Source organism: Eretmochelys imbricata, chromosome 2, assembly GCF_965152235.1.
Source record: "Eretmochelys imbricata isolate rEreImb1 chromosome 2, rEreImb1.hap1, whole genome shotgun sequence".
In the NCBI taxonomy this organism is placed as follows: Eukaryota; Metazoa; Chordata; order Testudines; family Cheloniidae; genus Eretmochelys; species Eretmochelys imbricata.
The window spans coordinates 236916883-236936479 of record NC_135573.1 but is presented as its reverse complement, the minus strand read 5'-3'; the positions used below and the strand labels follow the sequence as shown (position 1 = coordinate 236936479).

General features: G+C 43.0%; 1 protein-coding gene across 1 annotated transcript in view; it reads left to right on the top strand.

The window, feature by feature from the left end:
* Positions 1-19597, top strand: part of ODAD2 (outer dynein arm docking complex subunit 2) — a 200528-nt gene that overhangs the window by 77096 nt on the left and 103835 nt on the right. The window contains exons 10-14 of the mRNA XM_077809473.1: positions 7275-7421; positions 7657-7866; positions 8037-8273; positions 11975-12085; positions 14401-14555. Coding sequence (XP_077665599.1) covers positions 7275-7421; positions 7657-7866; positions 8037-8273; positions 11975-12085; positions 14401-14555 — 860 coding nt within the window. The remainder of the gene's footprint in view (positions 1-7274; positions 7422-7656; positions 7867-8036; positions 8274-11974; positions 12086-14400; positions 14556-19597) is intronic.

Below are 19597 nucleotides of genomic sequence, written 5' to 3'. Positions count from 1 at the left end.
ACTATTGTTTAACAATTCAACAGTTAACCATTTTCTGATATAGCTTTTTTTATTAAGTCCCAGTCTATTTCTGCCTCCTGCACTAAAGTAGCTTTGATGCTTCAGAAGTAGTATGTAGCCTTCCCTAACCACCTCTGCAGACCTGGGGATTAGTGAGCAGAGAGGCAGGTCTGTACAGCCAGTGGAGATATACCTCTTTCACCTACCAGCCACACAGAGGGCTAAAAAATTAGCACTCTACAGTATCTATAAAGCACACGTGGATTAAGAACTGGCCAACTGACAGATCTCAGAAAGAAAAGGAGTACTTGTGGCAACTTAGAGACTAACAAATTTATTTGAGCATAAGCTTTCGTGAGCTACAGCTCACTTCATCGGATGCATTCAGTGGAAAATACAGTGGGGAGATTTATATACACAGAGAACATGAAAAAATGGGTGTTACCATACACACTGTAATGAGAGTGATCAGGTAAGGTGAGCTATTACCAGCAGGAGAGCGGGGTGGGGTGGAACCTTTTGTGGTGATGATCAAGGTGGGCCATTTCCAGCACTTGACAAGAACATCTGAGGAACAGTGGGGAGTGGGAGGGGGGGATAAACATGGGGAAATAGTTTTACTTTTAGAAGATTAGGGTTGGAAGAGACCTCAGGAGGTCATCTAGTCCACACACACCCTGCTCAAAGCATGACCAATCCCAACTAAATCATCCCAGCCAAGGCCATTAAATTTCACTTTTATTGAACCAATAAATTTAAAAAGCAAAAAACAAAGGAAAGACAAACTTTGAAGTATATTTTATTTTAAGATAAGATTTTTTGTGTGTGGCCATTTTTTATAGTTTTGTAATTCTCAACTGTGTGACATGTGCCTTAATACTGAACTTAAGAACTCTAATTACTCCACTGACATTGGCTAGAAAATGCTTTATTAGCATAGCACACATCCTGTTTTAGAATTTATATTTTACTTTCATCTAATTTGTGGATACTTATACTGTATCATTATATAAGAAGAGATCACATTTTAAACTAAATCTGCATTTAATCTAAAGTCTTAAACTTGATTGTTGAAGTGCCAGTAGAATTCAGTTTGCATACAACACATGAGATTTCAAAGGGTATAACATAATTTTGTTTAAGTTTAATGGGGAGCTAACTATTTCCATGCTTGTTAAAATCTATGCTGTATGACTTGTGTAATGATAACTACAAGGAAGAGAAATAATTATTGTGGTTACAAGTAGTATTATTTATGCTGTAGAACTAATGTTTTGGGACATATGAAAAATATTTTGTAGTGGTTTTGCTTGAAAAATGTATAGTAAGCTGTGTAAGCAATTTAGAAGCAGAAAAACAAAATACATTAATATTTTGCATGTTCTGTTTTATTTAATATGGGAGAATACGAATTTTTTTAAATACTTGGAACATACCAAATATCATGTCAACCATTACATGTGTAAAAAATAACTATAACATGAATTATTGCATGATAAATTAAAATATAGTTAAAGTTTAGTGAGTATATTCCTTAAAGGAAAAGACATCACTTGGAGCGCTAGACACACATTCCTTACATGTGCATAAAGAAATGAAATGACATGGATCTTTAAACACCTTGTTATAAAGCAAAGCAAGTTTAGACTATATCTATAGCCTGAGCTATGGTATTAAGATTATATATTTTGTAAAAGGACAACTGTTAGCCTTTTTGAACTCTCAGACCACAGTGTTTGCTGTAGTTTTGGGCTTTTCTATCATTTAGACAAGCCAGCTATATGATATGTTGGGGGGGGGGGGGAAATCATTTCTCTAGGAAAGCTGCTGAAAACATTACACAGTATTTTCGTATGGAATGTACTGTGTTCAGTAGGTTTACCTAATACTTAAAGTTAGGCACATGCTTAATTACCTTGTGGAATCAGAACCATACTAATGACTAAACAAACAATCAGGCTTATTTTTAGAGAGACAAGGTGGGTGAGGTTGTTACACTGAAAAATAGATTTTGGGATGCCCCTATAATAGCCTGTCGATTGTCCCCTTAGTCTGTCCTTCCTGAGGTATAAATTCCCAGGGTTGTTAAGGAAACACTAAAGGACATGGATATAACCTTCTGATAAGGTAATTGACACAGGCAGTATTCTTTCCAAAACAAAATATTTTTTATTAAAGTGTAACTTTAGCGCCCTCATGGCCAAGATGGAGTCTGCTCTGCAGGCAGCTCCCACCAAGAGAAGGTGCATGCAGGAATGCAGCGGGGAAAGTCTCTTCCACTCCAGGGGCACCGGTTCCAACCCTCCTCCCTTCTCCCCAACCCCCCTCCCCGGAGTGAACACACACCGGAAAAGTACAATGAATATAGGAAAGGGAAATACTTATTTACAGAGAGATGAAAGGAGAAAAATGGGAAAATATAAGGGGAGTGGTAAAACAGCATTGCATTCAACACAGGACCCCACAGGCCCAGTGGTACTATAGTGTGAAAGGACAGACACTGAGCAATATGTCTGCACACAGAGTTCAGGAATCCTGGGCAAAGTTCCAGTCCAGTGAGTCTTGGGTGCTCATGGTAGTCTTCGGGGTCAGCAAACTTTCCCCAACAAACCCCTCTAGCGGTGCTCTCTGCAAAGCCACAAAAAATGACAACCTCCTCACTTAACTAGCTAACAGCCTCCCTCCTTATTCCTTTCTCCTTATTCCCAATGCAAAGTCACGAGCCCCAGTACTCACAGCCCCATGCAGCTCTGGGCAGTAGTGATACTGGGTCCAGTTCCGGGTTGTCCTTCTCAGGTGATTCCTCCCTGGCACAGTGCTCCTCCTGGCTCCTGTCCTGGGGTGTCCCAGATCGGCCTCTCTGTCCCTCCCAGGTTTCAGGCAGGTTCTTGGCTGCTTCACTCTGTGAGGGCCTGCTTGCTGCAGCCCTTTTGTCTGGTGCTCCCAACACACTCTCTTGCTCTCCCCCTCAGGAAAAAGATTTAAAGGGGCCATGTTCTCTAAACCCCAAAGGGGTTACAAAAGTAACTAATAATCCCCAATACAATATAATCTAAAAATTCTAAACAAGGCACAAAATCCCTGACACCGATCCCTTATTGCAAGTTAAAGAGCATTCAGACTACCATAACATATAGTTTAAATGATTCTGAGCGTAGCGCTTTGTTACAAGTGGTCAGTGGGAAGACTGAAAAAATTGGATTTGTTTAATCTGGAAAAGAGAAGACTGAGAGGGGATATAACAGTTTTCAAGTACATAAAAGGTTGTTACAAGGAAGAGGGAGAAAAATTGTTCTTCTTAACCGCTGAGGATAGGACAAGAAGCAATGGACTTAAATCACAGCAAGGGAGATTTAGGTTGGACATTAGGAAAAAATTCCTAACTGTCAGTGTGGTTAAGCTCTGGAATAAATTGTCCAGGGAGGTTGTGAAATCTCCATCATTGGAGATTTTTAAGAGCAGGTTAGATAAACACCTGTCAGGGATGGTCTAGATAATACTTAGTCCTGCCATGAGTGCAGGGACTGGAATAGATGACCTCTCAAGGTCCCTTCCAGTCCTATGATTCTATGAAATCGCTGATAGCAGTTCTTAAATAATACTTTAAATATTATATAAGTAAAATACAATCAAAACACAAACAAACATTCCAAGGATACACACGATAAATACTGTGCCAAACTATACTATACTAAAAATTATATCAAAAACTGGCAAATTTACTAAGTACTGAGTTTACAATGCACCGGGCCCACACTCAGAAGGGGCCCCAATGCCTGGACCATTGACCAACCCCCACCCCACCTGTCGCCCCACCCAAGGCCCCTCCTGCTGCTTGCTCGTCTCCACCCCTTCCCCTCCTCGCTCCCTGCTTGCTTCTTTCTGTCCCCTCATTCCCATGCGAGGGGCCTTGGGGGGGAAGAGGCAGAGTGGGGGGCAGGGCCTCAAGGTGGAGCATGGGTGGGGCCTCAGGAGGGAAGAGGCCGAGCGCAGGCAGAGCCTCGGTGGGGAGTGCAGGCGGAGCAGAGGGCGGGGCTATGGTCCAGGGCCCACAAAAGATTAATCCCGTCGTGAGCTTATTTTATAAATCAATTGGTATCCCTTTAAAATCTCGATTGCTGCTTTGTAAATCTTTAATCACTGTTGCTGTTCAGCTCCTAGTCAGCCAGCTTTGCTCCACTCTGGTTTTCTTCTCTCTCTGTGCAGCAGCTTTTCTGATTTCTGTCCAGTGGCTTTCTCTTTGCTGGCTTCCAGTTCCCATCTTCTCCTGATTGAATCTCTCTCTCCAGTGCAGATCTTCTTCTGCAAACCTGCTTGCTGTTAGCTGGCCTTTTATGCGGCACTGTAATGTTCTTCTAATATACCTGTCTAAGAAATGTACATGCCCAGTATCAACCATTACTTCAGAGTTCTGATTAACAGCTCTGACCTTTAAAACAAGTTGTGACCTGTATGAATGGGCTGTGGCCAGCTAGCTGCTCAGTTAACTGACCTCTCTGTCACTCCTTACTGCACATGCTCAGTAGCCACTAATCTTGCACATGCTGACCTAAGTTCCCTGTAAGCTGCGTGGCTGCACAGCAGGCTATCATGGGCCGCACAGGCGGGAGAAGGGCCCCTCCCCTGCCCTGGTCCAGCCGAGCCTGAGCTGCCCGGGAGAGAAGCCCCTCTCCTGCCATGGCTAGGGAGGAGCCCCTCCCCAGGCCAAGCCCAGCCCCGCTGGAACCACCAGGGAGAGGAGCCCCTCCTCTGGTCCAGTCCAGCCCTGCCGGAGTTGCTGGGGAGAGGAACCCCCCCGCCCTGGTCCAGCCCCCCTAGAGCTGCCAGGGAGAGGCACCCCTCTCCCGGCCCAGCCCAGCCCCGCTGGAACTGCTGTGACCCAGGCAATGCACTTCTCCCTCAGCCCACCCCTGTCGGAGTTGCCGTGGTCGAGGAGAGGCGCCTTGCACCCAGCCTTGAGCTGCTGTGGTGAGAGAGGGCTGGGGGGAGTCCTCTCTCCCTGCCACAACCCTGGGACAGTGTGCACTCCAAACCCCTCATCCCCGGCCCCACCCCAGAGCCCGCACCTCCAGCCAGAGCCCTCAACCCCCCCACACCCCAACCCTTTGCCCCTCCCACACGCTGAACCCCTCTGCCGCACTCCCACCACACATCACCTCCATGTTGTGCACATAACAAAATTCCACACATGGACGTAAAAAATTAGAGGGAACACTGATGCTGACTGTTGTCATTTACCTCAGAGCTGTGATTCTGCCAATCACCCCCGCGCCCCATGGCTATTTGCCATGGCACCATTTTAGAAATCCTGGGTTTTTTGCTGAGCATGCTCAGTGTCCACATCATTCATCTCAGGGTGGAGTGACTTTTGCTTATTCAGAATAAAAATCAGGCAGACAAAGTGAAGACCGGAGAATTCCTTTAGTAACACGGTAATATCTTTATTGGACTAACTTCTGTTGGTGAGAGAGACAAACTTTCGAGCTTCCAGAAGAGCTCTGTGTAAGCTTGAAAATTTATCTCTCTCACCAACAGAAGCTGGTCCAATAAAAGATATTACCCCACAGATCTTGTCTCTCTAATATCCTGGGACTGACATGTCTACAACAACACAGACTTACTTTTAGGTATTTTCCCAGTAGAAGATAAATATCTCTGACATCAGAGTGTGTCCTTTGTGATTGAGCAGTTTTTGTAAGAGCGGATTCTTGTATCTGTGGATATTTGACTACATTCATATCAACTTTGTTGATTAACAGAACAAGCTTGTCAAATGTAGGGTTTCTGATTGGAAACCCTAGCATATAGTTTTCTCACATTCATAGTTTGGTTTGTTTTCTCATGTGTTCCGTAGCTAACTTTTGTGATAGCCATTGTAGGATACCTAGAGTTAGGTGTTTATCAGTTTATATACAGTTGACCTACCATTTTGGTTGTATTGTTTTAAGGAAAGTGCTGCATGCTATGAAGCTATAAAGTAAATTTCTCATAAAATCTACTCATTTCAGATTAGGAATCACAACCCATTTTTTCAGTGACTTTCCAAATTTCAGTGTGCCAGGCATGTATTAGGAAATTATCCTCCTTTGCAATATCAAAGTCCTTTGCAATATCATCAATTTCAGTTAAGAGACATGGACCTGAGCTGCAAAATTCAGATCTAGATGTGGGCCCAACTTTCGTAGAGTTCAAAGGGATGTTTGGATATAGGGGTTTTATAGATTAATAGATTTTAAGGCCACAAAGGATCATTATGATCATCTAGTTTGACCTCTGATATAACACAGACCATGGGACTTCCCTGAATTAATTCCTGCTTCCATCTAATAGAACTAGACTAGAGCATATCTTTTAGAAAAACATCCAATCTTGATTTTAAAATTTCCAGTGATGAAGAATCCACCACAATCTTTGGTAAATTGTTCCAATGGTTAATTACCCTCACTGTTAAAATATATGCCTTATTTCTAGTCTGGATTTGTCTAGCTTCAACTTTCAGCCATTGGATTTTGTTGTACCTTTGTCTGCTAGACTGAAGAGCCTTCTATGATCAAATTTCTGTTCTCCAATGGAGATACTTACTAGACTGTGATCAAATCACGCCTCAACCATCTCTTTGATAAGCTAAATAGATTGAGCTCCTGGAGTCTCTCTCTATATAAGGTATATTGTTTAATCCTTTTATCATTCTCGTGGCTCTTCTCTGAACCCTCTGCAATTTATCAACAGTATACAGTGGACACCAGAACTGGAGATGATATTCCAGTAATGGTAGCACCAGTGACATATCCAGAGATAATATAACCTCCCTACTCCTACTCAATATTTCCCTGTATATACATTGAAGGATTGCATTAGCACTTTTAGCCGCTGCATTGTACTCTAAGCTCATGTTCAGCTGATTATTCACCTTCACCCTTCAGACTTTCAGTTTCAGTGCTTTCCAGATTGCAGTAGACCATTCTTTGGCGTAGATGTATGACCTTACATTTTACCATATTTAAACACACATTATTTGATTGCACCCATCTTACCAAGCAAGCCAGATTGTTCTATATCAGTGAACTGTCTTTTTAATTATTTACTACTCCTTCAATTTTTGTATCATCTGCAAACTTTATTAGTAATAATTGTATGTTTTCTTCCATGTCACTGATACAAACGTTAAAATAGTATAGGGCCAAGAACTGATATATAGGGTCAGTTTCAGTATGTTTATATAATAATAAGGTTGTATTTTACCTGTAGCTATAATAATTTTTACATTATTTTAGGGAGGTAACCAGACAGCTACTGTAATTGCATTATGTTCAATGAGAGATTTTAACTTGGCTCAAGAAACTTGTCAACTGGCCATCAGAGATGTTGGGGGTCTTGAAGTATTAATTAATTTACTTGATACAGAAGAAATTAAATGTAAGGTAAGTAAATTTGTCTAAATAACTTGAGCTGTGTATATGCTAGCTAATATTAGAATACTCTTCTCCCCCCCCCCCACCACATCCCATGGAATATATGGTATAAAGAAGTGTTGTTTAATGGGTTCCAGTTAAAAGAGAGAACATGTTAGATAATCCATTATTTTAAATGATTGCTAGCTAAAATGATTATATATTCTTAAATAATGCCTCACATTTAATATCTTCCTCTGTTTAGATTGGTTCCTTAAAAATCCTGAAGGAAATTAGTCTGAATTCACAAATCAGACGTACAGTTGCTGATTTTGGGGGCTTACAAATAATGGTGAAAATACTAGATTCCCCAGATAAGGATCTGAAATGTTTGGCAGCTGAAACGATTGCTAACGTTGCCAGGTTTAAACGAGCACGAAGGACAGTAAGACAGCATGGAGGAATCAAGAGACTAGTAAGTAGATATTAAAATCCTCACATTTACTGTATTTATGTATTTTTTTCCACTTGATAAGTCATTTGTTAGCCAGGAGAAAAAAATTGTTGTATATCATTAAAATGCAATATAATTACATTCTTCCTGATTAACAGTAAATACACTAAGAATTCTTTGTTTTTTGTCAGGTTGGGCTACTGGACTGTGTTCCATTGGGATCAGCCAATCTGACTCCACATCAGGAAAAAGATATTGAAGTAGCACGCTGTGGGGCTTTGGCGCTCTGGAGCTGTAGCAAAAGCACCAAAAATAAAGAAGCAATTCGTAGGGCTGGAGGCATTCCATTGCTGGCTCGGTTGCTAAAGTCCCCACATGCAAACATGTTAACACCTGTGGTGGGGACATTACAAGAGTGTGCATCCGAGGTAAGCCAAACAACTACTTAGGCTATGTGTACACTTATGGCGGCATGTAGAGTACAGGCACTACATGTGTAGGTACATGTGTCGGAAGCCTGCCTTAGCACACCCGCTGTGCCACTGACCGGGAGCCTGCGCTCCAACCCCCACCCCAATCCCCTGTCCCAGCCCTGAGCCTCTCCAAACCTGGAGCCCCCTCCTGCACCCAAGACCCTCGTCCCCGGCCCCACCCCAGAGTCTGCACCCCCAGCCTAGAACTGGGTCACCAGAAAAAAAGTTTGAAAACCACTGCTCTATTCTATTTGCCTAAGCCATGCCTCATTGATACTGCTATTTACACCTGCTGGGCGTGTGAAGTATAAGTGCAGTGTAGACATACCCATAGTTTAACTAGTCTACTTCTAACCTTTTTAAACTGATGGTTCAGACTGTGATTTAAAATAAGTCAATCTGGGCAACATACCCTTTGGAAGAACGCTCTATTCCATCAAGTAGTTTGGTCCCATCTAAAGGACAACAGTGGACCAAGGAGAGTGGGTACTGTGGGTTTGCTTTATACAAGTTTTTTAATGAAGGTCATGTCTTATGAGGCTGTAAGGCCCAGTCATCACATAGTATTTGTGCTGGAGGCCAAGGGCGATTTGTGAGAGAAATTATATGAAACTAGTATAATTCAAAATTTTCATTTTTGTAAATTTTTCATATTTGACAAAAATGTCTGTTTTTGTTGCAAGAAATTTGAAAAGTGGATTTTCAAAAGTTGTCACAGCTACATCCTGGCCCAGTAATATACTTAAATGGCAGAAAGCTGAATTGGAAACACAATATTCTTAGGGAGGTAAATGTGGGAATTCAAAATATGTATAAGGCTAACAGTGGATCAATAGACAGGATGATGATCCCATCACTGCACAAGTTAAATAGTTTACATTATACATGTGCTTTGTACAAAGAGCATCTTATCAGTCTCAGGAGGAGTAAAGGAAAGTGTATGATTTGCTTCAAAATTTCCATTACAGATTGTACTGCCTTGATGTATCCAGGTTTTAAAAACTGCCAAACTTTGAGCTCTTTTGGTGTGGGTTTAAAATATCTGTCTAAATAAAATATGGTCAGGAAGATTGCTCTAATGGTCAGAACTTAATAATATGCATTTTACAACTTTAAAATGACTTTTCTTTCTTTAAGAGAACAGAAAATAAATCAAAATCAAAATAATGGGCCAAATTCTGCTCTCAGTTGCATTGGTGCAACCCCACTTAGTGTATTTCAGTGGCATTTTACTAGTGTACCTGAGAGCATAATTTGGTCCTGTGTTTAAGTAGAGTAAGTATCTTATTTAAACCAATGAAAGCCAGGAAATTCAAAGTTAGGACTGTGACACCCTGGTTTTAATTCACCTTGTAGTTCCTAACTTTGCATTTCCTGACTTTTGTCACTTTTGAGACCTTAAGATTTAAAAATAGTGGTTTATATTTAAAATGGACAAGGTATTTTAGCTCTATATAGTAATATGGAATTATATAGAGAATTGCTATTATAATAAGCACAGAATTCTTACAAGCATACTATTAAAATTACACACAAAAACTACATTAGTAGATTGTTAAAGTTGCAAAATCATGAGCACATGATTTCATACTATTTTTTCCACAGGACCCCAGCCTCATTCAGTGCACAGTTGATGGAAAGTGCTCAATTACTCAGCAGCTATTCAGTACATCTCTACCCCGATATAACACGATCCACAGGAGACAAAAAATCTCACCGCGTTATATCCAACTTGCTTTGCCCCCCGCGTTCCTTGTTCCCTGACTGCTCCGACACCTATCCACACCTCCCGCCCCCTGACAGGCACTCACTGGCAGCAGTGGGAAGTGGAGCAATGTCGCCCCAGCTCGTTCCACTCCTCCAGCTCCCACCCACGGCGCTCCACTTCCCGCCGCTGGTGAGTGTGGGGAGATTGGGGAAAGGACGCCTCCTGCACTCACTGGCAGCGGGAAGCAGAGCACCGCAGCTGGGAGCTGGCCGAGTGGAGCAGGCTGGGGCCAGGCTGCTCCGCTTCCGTTGCTGCCGGTGAGTGCGGGGGGATCCCTTCCCCCAAGCCCCCTCCCGCGAGTGACACGGCTACAGCTGGGGCCGGGGCGAGGGAAGTGGAGCGGGCTGCTCCCGGCCCCCCGCTAATCCCCTGGGCCACTCTGGGACTGCAGGGCCCCCAAAAGTGCCCCCCACAGCTCCTGCCTCCCAGACCCGGGGGGAGGGAGCCCCTGACCTCCCCCGAGACCCTCTGCCCCTATATTATCACTATTTTACAAAGGGGAGTGGAGACACAGCAATATTAAGGTCAAAAGTAACCACTAATTATGGGTGCCCAATTTGGGACACCTATGACCTGATTTTTCTGAGTACTTACCAATATATAGCACTTATATGTGCAAAGCATAGTTCTCACTGACTTCACTTTGCAATTGTGAGTGCTCTGTAAATCAGACCCTAAATTATTAAATTGAACACCCAGAAAATGAGGAATATACACAATTAGTGACCACCTCTGAAAAGTTTGGTTTCAGTGACGTGCTTAGCATCACATAAGAACTCTGTGGTAGAGGAAGGAATAGAATCCAATTCTCCAGGGCAGCAATCAGCTGCATTTACCATGAGAACCTCCTTTCTTTTTCTGCAATCCCCTGTTTCATTTTCTACATACTTTCCAAATTATGCAATAAATGTGGCAAAGGTCCTATGGAAAACAGCCTCCTTCACTACTCAACCCTGGTCCATTTTGTGCACTTCATGAGGCAAGAGTGCTGTGGAAAAATAGTATATGACATTGTAATTAGAGACTGTAGCATAATGCTAAGCACAAGGGGGTCAAAGTAAGGAACATCTCCAAACAAAGGCCAGCGCTCTGCCACATTTCAAGTCCCTGCTCTACAGCATGAGAGCACTAGATCTTTTCAAAGAAAAGGTTGTGAAAAATTTTTAACATGGGCAAAACAGCATATTTTCCCCTAGCCTTGTTCTTGGGAGTAGCTGAACCATTTTGGTTGAAATTTTCAAAAAACAAAAAAAAACAAAAAAAAGCCAGAGGCTCCTTGCATCCAAACAGTTAAAGTTTGGCAAAGTTATAAGCAAGTGAAAACAGGGTCTTATAATGGGAAATGTTGGGCAGCCTTTACATGGGCAGGGCAACCAGCCTTACTTATAACAAGGGAAGTAACAGTGGCTCTATTCTTATGTGATTTTGTTTCATAAAAAAAAATCACATGGAAGAGAGCCTTGAAAAATATTTGACTCAAACAGGAATAAATTATTTTGAAGTAAATCTCTTGAATGTCTTCCAGAGCCATGGAAGTTTGACACCATGTATTTATGACTGGCATGGGTCATGCATGCCCCATCCCCTTTTGGGATGGGGCAAGAGTCGTTATAGCCCCATGGCCAAGTCTGCATGACCCCTCTGGATCTCAGAGTAGTACGGCCTAGTGGCCAGCATCAGTAGAGCCACCCTCATGATCAAGGCTGTGCAGCCTAGCAGCCAGAGAGTTAGTCAGATTAGTTACTCGTGCTTAAACTCATAAAGTTTATCACATGCACAAATCTTTGCAGGATTAGGAGCTACATTAATAGTGCACTAGTTTTTAGGATGACAACAATCTTATTTATTTGCTGATATATGTAACTAAAAATTTAACTTGCATTCATAGCCAAGTTACAGACTTGCAATCAAGACAGAGAGGATGATTGAAAACCTTGTGAAAAATCTGAGTGGTGAAAATGAGGAACTTCAGATGCATTGTGCCAGTGCTATCTTTAAGGTAAATGTCTGATTTTAATTATCATTTAATTCTAGTGTTTCTGTTTGTTTTCATGCAGTACATACTATAAAGATCTCTAATATATGTGGTATAGTATAGTTCTACTTGAAGAAAATATGGGTGGTTCTGTGGTTTAAATTTTCGGAGTTTCTTCTATTGTACATCTAAAGAGATTTATCTGTAATTTAATGATTAGTTATTTTAATCCCTAAAAATAATCATAGTATGCTGATATGTCACAATTCTGCTCTGACATAGGGTTGCCAGGCATCTGGTTGACAACCGGAATGCCCGGTTGAAAAGGGACCCTGGCAGCTCCATTTGGCACTGCCAACTGGGCCGTTAAAAGTCCGGTTGGTGGAGCAGCGGGGCCCCGGGGCTAAGGCAGGTTCCCTGCCTGCCCTAGCTCCACGCAGCTTCCTGGAAGCAGCCTCCAGGTCCTTGTAGCCCCTAGGCACATGGGCAGCCAGGGAGGCGCCACACACTGCCCCTTCACCGGGTGTCGGCTCCCCAGCTCCCATTTGGCCAAGAACCATGGCCAATGGGAGCTGCCGTGGTGGAGCCTGCATGCGCAAGGGCAATGTGCAGAGCCCACCTGCCCGCCCATGTGCCTAGGGGCTGCAGGGACCTGGCAGCGGCTTCCTGGGAGCTGCAGTAAGTGCCACTGGGACCCTGCACCTCCGCACACACCCCAGCCCCATGCCCAGTCCTGAGCCCTCTCCTGTACCCCAACCCTCTGCCCCAGACTGGAGTCCCATCCCGCACCCAAACTCCTTCTCAGAGCCCACACCCCCTCAACACCCCAACACCCTACCTAGCCTCAGAGCCCACTCCTGCACCCCAAACTCCTCATCCCCAGCCCTACCCACCGCACCCCAGAGCCCACACCCCCAGATGGAGCCTGCACCCCCTCCCACACTCCAAACCCCCTGCCCCAGCCTGGAGCCCTCTCCTGCACCCTGAACCCCTCATTTCTGACCCCACGTTGAGCCTGCACCCCCAGCCCAGAGCCCACCTACTGTTCTCGAACATTTGAGATTATAATTTCATGACTTGTTTGCATTTCAAAATTGTCACTTTGTAAAATAGTTGGATCTTCTAACAGCTGGCTGTTATTTTGTCATATTAAGTAAGATGGTGATGTAGCAGGAAACAGACCCAAATTCTGTAACTGGTTCTGAATGTATGGACCCCTGTACCCCTGCAAAGCCCCCTGATATCAGTGTGGCTCTGTGTGGTGCTGGATTCAGCCTGTGGAGAACCAGTTGCAGTTTTGAGGCCTAAATAGATGTATCTTAATTATATCTGTATGTTAACCTCAAGTTTTATAAATATCAGGTACAAAACCAACAGATAATGTTTACATCCAGAATTTGAGCACTCAGTATTGGTTGATTTCAGTAAGAATTGTGTGCATTCAATGCCCTGTAGGATCAGATCCCGAGAAAGCAATTAAGGTAGTAATGGTGTAATTATGGCTGAGAAGGTAGTTTTCATTCTAAGCTTCTATTTTCAGTATTTTATATCTTCCCTGATAATGACTTTCTAAGCTGAAAGATTTTCTACTTGTCTTGAGATCAGTATTAATTTGCGTGGGGTGGGGGAGGGTAAAGTAAAAAATATCCTTTCATCATTGGAGGGTTTTAAAAAAATGTTTTTCATCATTTATGAAACATTTTCAGATTTTGTTACTGCTGTTCCTTGCCAGGCTTAAAATGGCTTAATGGTTTGGAATTAAAATTCCAAACTTTGCCTGTATTGTAATAAAAAATGTGTGATATGTAGTAATGAGGAATAAATGCTTTTTAAGTATGAACAATTGATTAATGAAAAATAGCATATGTTCAATGTTTTATTTTTGTTTGCAATTTAAGGGCCAATTTTTTAGAAATGGAGGCCTGAAATCCACAGCCAAAAAATATATGTAACAACATGCATTCATAATTGCACACACAATAGCTCACTGCACTAGTCTTTTGTGTGCACACATACCCATTTGCAATTTGCTTGCACAATTGTGTTAATTGCACGCACGTTTTCTGTGTATGTGTTTTGTGCAAGGACCTGTGCCTTTGTTTTCTGAACATTTGTCTGAACTGTTCTCTATTGTTATATACACTTCTTAACCCTAATTCCTTTATTAATTTTGTAATATGAATTAAATTAGAAAATATATTTTGAAAATATTTTAGTAAATAAAATAATTACATAAAGTTCCCTATCAGTTGGTAACAGTCACTGTGGTAATACACCAGACTTCCTGGGGTGTTGTTTTATTCATTTTAAATATTCTGTATGTTTAATTTGTTGTGTAGTGTGCAGAAGATGAGGAGACACGTGACCTAGTTAGGCATCATGGAGGCCTACAACCACTTGCTTCTCTACTCAGTAACTCTGAAAATAAAGAACTGTTAGCAGCAGTGACAGGAGCAATCTGGAAGTGTGCAATCAGCAGAGAAAATGTGACCAAGTATGGGTAACAACTTAATTTTATCAAATATATGTATTCTATTAGTATCTTCTGATTTTATGGGCTCATTTTGTCTTAAACATTGGTACATAAATAATACCACTAAAGCAACCTTTATTTGCCCCCATATTCTATCTGGTGTTGGCACAACTGTAACCACTTGGGAAGGTTATTACTGTTTACAGCATAAATAATCTGCATTTCTGGGTGATATGCAATTGCCATTGCCAGATCAGAAGGGTGTGCAAACAAATGCATGGGCCTACGCCCTGACTTCTAATGCATCTCCTCCCACCCTGAACCTAACAGCAGCAGTTCCCATCACAGAGGATCTGTGAAGTGGCCTGTCCATGGGTTTTGTGGGTTCCCCACATTTACCCAAGCCTTTTGATTTTCTGTTATGCATCATTTATATCTTTCTTCTCTATTGATATTTTTGAAATTGTTTAGCTGTTTCATTATTGTCTTGTGCTGTTAATATGTTTTCTCTTGGAGAAACATTACCCTGTTCAAAAGGAACAGAGAACTAGGAAGATTTCCGTAGGAGGCTACCTATGCTAATTGCATTATTATTGTAATACACACCAAGTTCTGAAGGTCATCTTTCAATAAAATACTCCTAACCCTTCTGCCTGAACTTCAAAGATTCTGTTATTTTTCCTAAACAAACAAACAAACAAACAAACAGATGCACAGCAAAATTCTTTATGTACCTGGTCCCTGGAAAGTAGTGAGCACCCTTCATTTGTATGGACTTCAGTGGAAACCTTCTCAGCTATAGGGAAGGTAGAGAGAACAACTCCGGAGGAAAAAACCAGAATAACAATTGATATGAACAGATACACAGGCTACAATGTCCATCGAAGTAAGTACTGTAGTATAATTATCAGATAAGACACAGGTTAGATTCAGCCTGATGTATCTTGTTCTTGTTGCCATGCTGTATTCTGGAAAGTTTATGAAAAAAAAATTATGATTCTTCTTCGAGTGACTGCATGTGGCCATGCCACTGTAGGTGTGTGCGTGCCTCATGCACTGTTGTTGGAGATTTTTCCCATGAGGGCAGCGTGAGTGCCCTCTGGTGCTTTGCACCACTGCACTCAAGTATAAAGTTCCTTTCTACACCAATGATGATTATTGGAGCTGTGATCTTTGCATTTATAAATCTTCCATCCCTTCTTGTATATATGATATCTGTCATGTTAGTTAAGACTAAAGTAGTGTATTTTGTAAATAATTAGTAACTAAAGTAAGTTTAATTTAGTACTTAGTGAAGCTTGGTCTCTGGTGCCTGTTTGGGTTACAGACTTGTGTTGCATTCTCCCAGTTTCAAGGCCTGTTAGTTCTGCGACAAACTTATGCCAGTGAGCGACCCTCACCCCAGCTGCTTTAAATGTCCGGGGGAAGTGAATGTAGGTGACCAACATCACATTTGTAGAGGATTCAAACTTCGTTCTAAAAAGAATAGAGCTGCCAGGCTCAAGTACTTACTCCTGGAGCCTGCGCTTTTCCTTCCATTGGAACTGTGCCACTTGGAACAGGCACTGAGCATGTCTGAATCTGTCAGGAATGCTCTGCCTGTTCTAGCTGTGTCTATAGGCAGATGGTCCGCACTGTTACCAAGGAAAAGACTTCATAACTTCTCAAAGGACTCAGTACTGTGGGCCTTTGAAATCTGCAGGCAAGGCACCAAGTGGAGGCAAGGACACTGAGGGCACGTGAAGAAGAGGTAACCCCCAGATAAAGCCCACATGCAAAGAGGGATTGTTGACTCTTGAGTGCAGGAAGGGCCCATTAAGACCAATCCCAGGACTGGTGCAGCTTGCAGTACCACAGAGTCAGGAGCCTTTGCTGGTGCTGTCTACATGTGAAGTATTCAAGGCAGCTCAGAAACTACTGAACTTGTCAGCACTGGATTCACCCCTGGTGCAAAATTCCTGCCTGGCACTGGGATCAGATGTGTTAGATCCTTCGGTGCCATCTCCAGTCCTGGTGTACCATTCAGTACTGGTGGCTGCTACTGTTGCTGTGTCTCAGCGACTTCCAGCGATTTGAGGGGGAAGTTTGCAGTGATCTCGCTAGTGCCTCCATCACCAGACTTGCAACCAGTCTTCCCAGGGAGCTTGTGGCCAGAGGAAACGGACTCACCTTGCTCATTGGACTCTGAGACTGGCTTCTGCACTCCCAGAACTGAGCAACCCCAGCAGCTCCAGTGGGGTGCATATCCACTCTGGTTCAGATCCCAACCCAATGACCAGCGTCTTTGTGGGTGCCACCTCCATATCAATGGCCCTTTTGGAGTCCTTGGGGCTTCACCCCATGGTCTATGACATCCCCACTCCCTTCCTGCCCTCCCACATTGAGTAGGCCCTGGGACATTTGCAACAGGGCTACCATTCCCACCTCTCTGGGTACTGGGACCATTACCAGAGGAGGAGAGTTGCTTACTTGGGACTTTCCTGTGCAAAAGTTGGATGAGGGACCTCCTCGACAGCCATTAGCCTCTTAGTCTTTGTTGCCGTTATTTCTATCCTCCCTTCTTGCCCCCCTTCCCTCTCCCTCTTCAGGGACCACTCTCACGAGAATGTGCTACTACAGGATGTCCAGTCTCTCTTTCTTATAGGGGCCATAGAGGAAGTTCCTGGGTCTTTCCAAGGAAAGGGATTTTATTCCCAATACTTCCTAATCCCAAAGGCAAAGGGGGGCTTCAGGTCTATTTAAGATCTAAGACAACTAAATGATTTTCTGAAGAAAACCAAATTCTGAAAGGTTACTCTGCTTCTCTTATACCCTCTTTAAAGACTGGGGACTGGTATGTTGCTCTTGTCTTAAGGGATACTTACTTGATGGTCAGTGAATCCCACTATCAATTCACAGTTCTGCCTTTTATCCTCCCAGCGGCTCCTCGCATGTTCACACAATGCATGCTGGTAATAGAGGCATTCCTGCGAAGGTCGGAAATCCATGTGTTCCCTTATCTGGATGACTGACTAGTGAGAGGACGATCCAGGTCTCAAGTATTCTCCAGCATAGCCACTACCCAATCAGCCTTTCACACACTAGAGCTCCTAAGCAATACAGAAAAATCTGTCCTGATCTGATTCAAATAATTCATAGGGGTGGTCCTGTATTCTACACTGACCAGAGCATTAGTGCTGCAGCATAGATTCCAAGCAATGCGGCTTAATGCACTAGCGCTAAAGATGCATCATCTCACTATGATTTGAAACTGTCTCAAAGTTCTAGGGCACATGGGGGAGTGCACTTACATGGTCCAACATGCCAGACTGCATTTCAGATGACTGCAGGGTTGGCTCACCTCCATGTATTCTTTGGCCCACCATCATATGGATAGAGTGATTCAGGTACCTGCTGGTTTCTTGTCCTCCCTAAAATGGTTGATTGATCTGTTGAATGTTTGTGCAGGAGTCCCCTTTGCTTCTCCTCAGCAGACACTCAGCTTAGTCATGGATGCATAAGATCTAGTTGAGGAGCTCACTTAGGCTCCCTTCAGACTTAGGGGCTTTGGTCTTCTCAAGATCTAAGTCTTCATATAAATATCTGGGAGCTGCAGGCCATCTGTTTGGTTTACATGGCATTCCTTCTACATATCACAGGGCAAAATTTGTTAGTTCTCACAGACAACACAGAAGCTATGTTTTATTTAAACAAACAGGTGAGAGCCTGATAGACAAAGTTATGCCAAGAGGTGATCTATCTTTGGAACTTCTACATAGCCAAATCCATCAACCTTAAACTGGCTTACCTTCCAGAGGTTCTAAACACTCTGGCAGACTGCCTGAGAAGATGATCCACAAGTCCACCATGAGTGGTCCCTTCATCCAGGGCCATTTTCAGGTGCTGGGAACTGCTGCAGGTGGACCTGTTTGCAACAAAAGAAAACAAAAAATGTCATCTTTTTTGTTCCTGTGCAGGTCACAGCCCAGGATGTCTGGCAGATGCTTTATTCGTAACATGGTCAAAAGGCCTACTGTAAGCCTTCCCTACAGTTCCTCCTCTGCACAAGGTCTTGTCCAAAATCAAGCAAGATTCTGCTCATGTTACAGTAATAGCCCCAGCATGGCCCCGTCAATGTTGGTTGCTCCTGAGATATATGGATGTGATCTCCCATGACAACGGCTTCCTCCTTCATCCCAACCTACAAGCCCTCCACCTGACGGCATGGATGCTTTATGGCTGACATCCCCAGAACGAGATTGCTCTAAAGGAGTACAAGAAATTCTGTAAACAGTAGGAAGCCTTAAACTAGGTCTACTTACCTTGCTAAATAGAAGAAATTCTCCATTTGATCTGTGCAAAGAGGCATTCACCCAGTCCAAACTTCGATTCCCCATAGCCTGGACTATCTCCTGTTCCTGAAACAAAGAATAGCCTGTAGTTCCATCAGAGTCCAACTGGCAGCTGTCTCAACTTGCCACCCTCCAATGGATAACTGATAGATCTTTTCAAAGCCTATGTCCATCAGACTTCTAAAGGGTTTGGACAGCTTATACCCACGAATCCACATCTCACTTCAAGAGCAGAGCCTGAATTTAGTCCTAACAAAGTTGATAGTTGCCTCCTTTGAGCCACTAGAGACCTGTTCCCTATTACACCTACCTATAAAAGTGGCTTTCTTGTTATTACTTTGGCCAGGAGAATAGGAGAATGCCAAGCCTTAGTGTCAGAACCTCCCTATATAGTATTCTTTAAGGACAAGGTTTTCCTTCAACCCCATCTAAGCTCCCTAAGGTGGTTTCCAATTTTCACGTTAATGAAGAAATTACTTACCAACCTTCTTTCCAAAGCCTCTATTCAAGTAGGTGTGAAGAGAAACTCCTTCTTCAGATGTTAAAAGGGTTTTGGCTTTTTATCTGGATCGGACTAGGCCTTTCAGGTCATCCTCTGAGCTGTTCATCGCAATTTCAAACAGAGTAGAGGGCCACCTGGTATCCACTCAAAGAATTGCCCCCAGGATGTCTGATTGTATTCATTTATGCTGCTGTTTGGTGGATATGGAACCTCCAACTAAAGTGATGGTT